General features: G+C 40.1%; 1 protein-coding gene across 3 annotated transcripts in view; it reads right to left on the bottom strand.

The window, feature by feature from the left end:
• Window positions 1-6000, bottom strand: part of LIMA1 (LIM domain and actin binding 1) — an 80501-nt gene continuing 74501 nt past the window's right edge. For all 3 annotated transcript variants that reach the window (XM_028533450.2, XM_028533451.2, XM_036019043.1), the window contains 2 exons: window positions 4278-4411; window positions 1-2232 (listed from right to left, as the gene is read on the bottom strand). In XM_028533450.2, coding sequence (XP_028389251.1) covers window positions 1212-2232; window positions 4278-4411 — 1155 coding nt within the window. In that variant the 3' untranslated portion in view covers window positions 1-1211. The remainder of the gene's footprint in view (window positions 2233-4277; window positions 4412-6000) is intronic.

Here is a 6000-nt window from a genome sequence, read left to right as displayed (position 1 = left end):
TTCAAATGTAAATTAAAAGCTTTATTGAATAAAAATGTTTCAGATTATGCAAGATTGTAAGAAAGCAGAATATTTTACAACTCTAAAAAATACTAGAACTAAATCTCTAAAAATGCAGTACAAAGAAAAGCCTATAGCTTAAAACACCTCTCTTCCCCACATACAATTTGGAATATCAATTATGTACAACAAATGTTCCAAAGACTTAATACTAGAATTCCGTACCCCCCTCCCCCAATAAAGGCTTATAATTGGTTTAATTGCACCCTAGGAATACTGTCTGCCATAAAAATCAATACATTTAAGAATTGATAGGAATTTTAAAACTAGTATCCTGGAAACAGGATATCAGAAGTGACATATAGGGTTGGGGGAGGGTCTGAGCTCAAGAGGTTTAAGGCATTTTTTCCTATATTATTCCTTCTTTAAACTCATTTTGCTCTAATATGCAACATGGCAAAAGGCAATATAAAAGATCTTATTAAAATATTGCAGCTTTCAGCAAATTATGAGGCAGACACCACCAGAGAAAAAAGCAATCACTTGGGGTATAGTGAAACTTATTGGCAAATACTATAGTTTATTTGGGAGACAGTGGTTCTCTTCAAGCACCAAAAGTGCTTAAGAGGTGCTTCAGAAAGGTGGTTTTGTTATATCTCAAGAATCCAGTTCAGGATGTGGTTTAAAGCAGAATGCAAAGCAATAAATTTCTCATATATATTTGAGTATGAAAATTAGCCTAAATTTTTAAAAAGATTAAATATTTGATCTCTTAACAGATGAATACTAAATAATTAAATTGGTATTCATTTAAAAATATACAAACTGTGCCCTTTATACTAAAGTGCATTCAGTCATAATGTTTAGGCCCCTAAATCCCTCTGTATGATTGAATTTTTAGTGTAACAATGTACTATAATAATCATCTATTTCATATTGCCTTTAGGGAATACAATGGAATCTGGGCTATATCAGTTGGAATATTCCCTTCATCCCTAAAATAGAGGATTTAGGTAATGTTATCTCTAGGATTTAGAGATAAGCTGCAGTATGGGAATTTTTTTCTGAAGCAAGACTGTTTCCCAAAATTACTTCCACATAAATTACAGTCCATGCTACGATAACTGTTTACATACATCACTCTGGTAAAGGGCAGTGGCTCACTAACACTAACACAAAGGTAAGGCCCAGCACAGCACCACTGCGCTTTATCATTCCTCATCCTCATCCTCATCCTCATCGTAGTACCGATTTCTCTTTATCTGCTCTTCTACGGACAGCTCTTTGACTACGTCTCCCTCCCAGAATTCCACATCCTGGGACTTCTGATTCTGAGTAGACAATTCTTTAGTGGAGGTGTTGTCTGCGAAGCCGGACCAGTTTGGAGACTTGGGTTCTAGTGGAGACTGCTGTTTGAAAAGGTTTCTACCATCTTCATCTAAGTTTGCACCATTTTCTACAAGATTCTCACTGCCCGTCTCAAAACCATAAACCTCCTTACTTCTTCTCTTCCCTGCCTCCCCTCCTTTAGATTCCTTGTTTTGCCAGGTTGTTTTTTCCACACTTCCATTCTTCTCCGAGGTGTTGGCATTTTCCAACACCTGTTTCTTTCCTGCTGCTATTCCTCCTACAAACTCCTCACTCTGCTCTGACATGCTCCAGCCCTTCCTGAAAGGTGGGGACAAGGTTTTGGGGCTCTTTATGGAAGTGGTTCGAAACGAAGCTGCTACAGTGAACGGGCGGCTTCTTTCCTTCAGTGAGGAAGATCGTCTTAGTTTCTTCAGATCCAGATCTACATCCTCTGGAGATTCAGGCTTGCTGATTTCATCCTCAGGAGGCCATTTGGGCTTGGATACTTTGATCCCCTCCTCCAGTGTACTTCCTGAACTGCCAAGTTCAGTAGGGGGCGGCCAGGCAATCCTTAACTTCTTAGTTTCGGCTGGCTTGTCTTCTTTCTCTGGCCGGGTGGAGGCCTTGGCTTCCATACTTGCAGTCAGCACGCCCACCTTAGCAATGGGGGCATCTTCTACCCCTGGGCTCTGAGGCGTCTCCCCTGCATTTGGAAGCTGGGCTGGTTTCTCCAGTGTCTCTTCATTTTCATTTTTGCTTGCCCACAGATCCTTGTGTGGTCTGTGCCCAAAGCCTTCATCATAGTTCCCTTTAGATTTAAAGAGTTGATTAAAGTGAGGCTTGCAATAGATTCTCCCATGTAATGATGCGTACGTTCCTAGACTGTTGTTAAAAGAAAAGAGAGCATAAAGTTAACAAATCTGTATACTTTTGTTTACACCAGCAGGCCAAGATCTGGCAATTCCAGTATTTTCAGAAGATGATAAGTCTGAAAAATATCTTTAAAAGTAGGTCAATCACCTAAGATTCTCTACCCTTTTTAAGGACAATTGTTTTATTATACTTAGAAAAACCAGGCTCACTTCCACACCTGAACTTTCACAAGACATTCTTTTGTCTGATTCATGCTTGTATTTTCTCTCTTTTTTTAAATCCTTACCTAAGGATATATTTATTGATTTTAGAGAGTGACAAAGGGAGGGAGGGGGGGAGGGAGAGAGGGAGGGAGAGAGAGAGAGAAACATCGATTGGTTGCCTCTCATATGCACCCCAACTAGGGATTGAACCTGCAACCTTTTGTGGTATAGGGCAATTCTCCAACCAAATGAGCCACCAAGCCAGGCCTCAGGCTCCCATTTTCAAATGATTTCATTACCCTTTGTCAAAACTGTTTAAAAAACATAACTTCATCCAGGAGGTCTTGCCTAGGTAATCCCACCTAACTCTGATCCCTCATATATTTCCTAAGTATTTATAACCTGTAGCTACTTATAATGATATTCCTTTGTAAAACGCTGGATCTTCTTCCTCCTTGTTTCCCATTTGTGTTAAAATTTAAAAGCATACCTCTACAAAAATGGATACAATGTGCTGCAAACAGCTGGCATGCAACAGATATTAGTGACTGAATACGAGTAAGCTACAGTTAACAGGAGAACGGTGAGCAGCAGCCAGGAAGTAAGTCTACCTGAATGTCAGTGCTGGACAGGCTGTTAGGAGATGTGGTGTCTCTCACAGGGTAGCAAATCTTAAAGGGGGTGTAAAAACAACAACATTTCTACATCAGGAATATAAAAATTTAAAAATTCAGAAAAATGTATTTTGGAGAAAAAAAATACAGTAGGGAATAAAAAACCCCACCAAAAATGCATAAACAAACAAACAAACAAAACACAACCAGGCCTGGCCAGATAGCTCAATTGGTTAAAGCATCGTCCTGATACTCTAAGGTTATGGCTTTGATCCCCAGTCAGGGCACATATAAGAATCAAATAATGAATGCATAAACAAGTGGAACAATAACAATTTCTTTCCTTTCCTCTCTCTCTCTAAAATCAATCAATCAAGAACCCATCAAGAGCATTTTAGAAGGGATGTTTGCTCTGGAAGGAAAGCTGGAGGAAGTAACATCCTGATTACTCCCTTCCCTAGACTCTATTATTAAAATGAGTTAATAGAGCCCTGGCTGGTGTGGCTCAGTGGACTGAGTGACAGCCTGCAAACCAAAGGGTTGCTAGTTCTATTCCCAGATAAGGGCACATTCCTGGGCTGCAGGCTAGGTTCCCAGGAGGGGGTGTGCAAGAGGCAACCACGCATTGATGTTTCCCTTTTTTCCTTCCTCCCTCCTTCTCTCTAAAATAAATAAAATCTTTAAAAATAATTAAAAAATAAAATGAGTTAATATAGAATATTTTCCCAATTTGCCACATTTACACCCATACTTTGAGTTACTTGGAAGAAATGATAGAAATACTGATTATTTTCTCAGAAAGAAAATGAAGCAACATACAGAAAAATACATGCTTTTCAGGGTCTATTCTTACGGCTATTGTTACCATTTATACAGTAGTCAGGACACTCTGAAGGAAGGGGTCAGACAAGTATCCTCCTGAGATTTCTTAACTTTATGATCCTCTGATACTAAGGGAACACATCCTACTGAATGAGGTCACGGGGGGTTTTATCTGCAACTCTGTTATTTAAACTTCAATTTTAACATGTAAATTAACATATCACTGTACCAAGAAGTTCCAAACACCACTATCATGTGAGATGAAATATTTGTCACTAAATGGTACTCTTTACCTCTTACCTTCAACTAATAGTACACTGTCAGCACAATAGTTGTTAGCACTAATGTTCTAAAAGCCAGACTCCCTCCTGAGGTCCAACTACACAGAAAGATGGCTCATTTTCACCTCACTTACCTAAGTTTGTTGTTGCAATAGGAGCAACGGAAGCAGCTGACGTGAAACACTTGCTGGTTGGCCAAGAGACGCTCCATTGGGTAGACTGTCTTCTGACATTCCACACAGGTCTCTCTTGCAGGTGCCTGAAACTTCTACGAAAAGGAAAAGGACAACTTTAACTTAGCACAGGCAGTGACGAGTGAGTACTCTGCTGAGATAGGCCCTGAAATTTACTTTGTTATCTAAGGGATCCCTAACCTGGTCTGTCAATTCTCACAGGAACACTAAGTCTGCTATGATTCTATCAGCTGATTCTTCGAGGCCAAGAGGTTGTGCTGAATTCGTTTCCCATCCATTCCCAAGGGATGCCCTAAGTGTAGCAGCCACTGAGGGTGGGCAGGACTAGGGCTGGATTGAAGAGAAAAGCTTAGGCCACAACATACACAAAATGTTTCCACAGACAGGAAATTAGGGGAAAATATCACACACAAGGAAAAGAAGTTTGATTGTTTCATTCAAGTGCCAAAGAAAAACAGGATAGGCTTTTATGAGAACAAATTCTGAAGGGGAAAATTTTCAGGGAGAGGAAGAGTATTTGGCTTTGGGAATTAGGAAAAGACACTTTGATAAAGCATCTTTTAGTTCCCTCTGCTTATAATCTTGACTTGCTCAATTCACTACGCATAATCTTTTTTAAAGAAATCAAAACTGACACATAGATGGAACAATTTAAAAGAGACAAAACTATTTTATTAGGATGCCAGAAAAAAAAAAAGCACAGCCCAATAAAACTGTAGTTTCTATCACCTTTAAAAAAAGCCAGTGGAGAACAAAATGAACGGAATAGGGAGTGAGAAATCATAACTGACTGGGAATCAGGAACTGCTGGGACAGTGTGGAGTAGGGTGGGGGCGGGCACAGATGTTTGGCGATAAACCCAATCCTAAAGAACATAAAAGATGGCATTCTAGCACTGCTGAAAGCCAGAATTGCAAATCTGTAAGTTTTTACACAATAATGGTTACCTGGCTACTAGGGGTGGGCACCAAGTCCGTAGGCCTGTGTTACTCTTGACTTGCCCCAACAGAAACACCTCAGCCAATGAATGCAGAAGCAGTTCAGGATAAGGTGGCCAGGAAGCTCTCATGGGCACGTTGCTGGCTGCTTTGCTGCCAAGACCAGTGCAGTGGGAAATAATGCAAATAAGGACCTGAATGATTAAGTAAGCCTAAAATAAACCAGGTATGGGCAAGATAGAATTTTGATTTAAAAAACCTGAAAATAGACTCATAAAAAATTCACACTGCTGGTTCACTTGTCACATGATTCATTAGGAGGTGAAACAAAAAATAGGAATGGATTTTTAAGCAGATTTGGACAGGAAATGAGAACAGAAAATGGGCATAAAATGGGTGTAAAAGGAAAGGTCTGTAAAAAGGAGTTTAGCCCTTGCTGGCGTGGCCCAGTGGATTGAATGCCCGTCTGTTACCCGAAGGATCACCAGTTTGGTTCCCAGTCAGGGCAAGTGCCTAGGCTGCAGGCCAGGTCCCCTGGTGGGGGGTGTGTGGGAGGCAACCAACTGATGTTTCTCTCTCACATCAATGTTTCTGTCCCTCTCTTTCTCCCCCCCCCTTTCCTTCTCTCTGCAAATAAATAAATAAAATCTTAAAAGGAATTTAATAAAATTAGTGGGAAACTTCAAAATAGCACCAAAGGATTTAAGAAACAAGGGGCAGAACTG

This window comes from Phyllostomus discolor, chromosome 2 (genome assembly GCF_004126475.2).
Source record: "Phyllostomus discolor isolate MPI-MPIP mPhyDis1 chromosome 2, mPhyDis1.pri.v3, whole genome shotgun sequence".
NCBI classification, from domain to species: Eukaryota; Metazoa; Chordata; class Mammalia; order Chiroptera; family Phyllostomidae; genus Phyllostomus; species Phyllostomus discolor.
The sequence above is the reverse complement of the archived record's forward strand: the minus strand, read 5'-3'. Positions and strand labels throughout refer to the sequence as shown.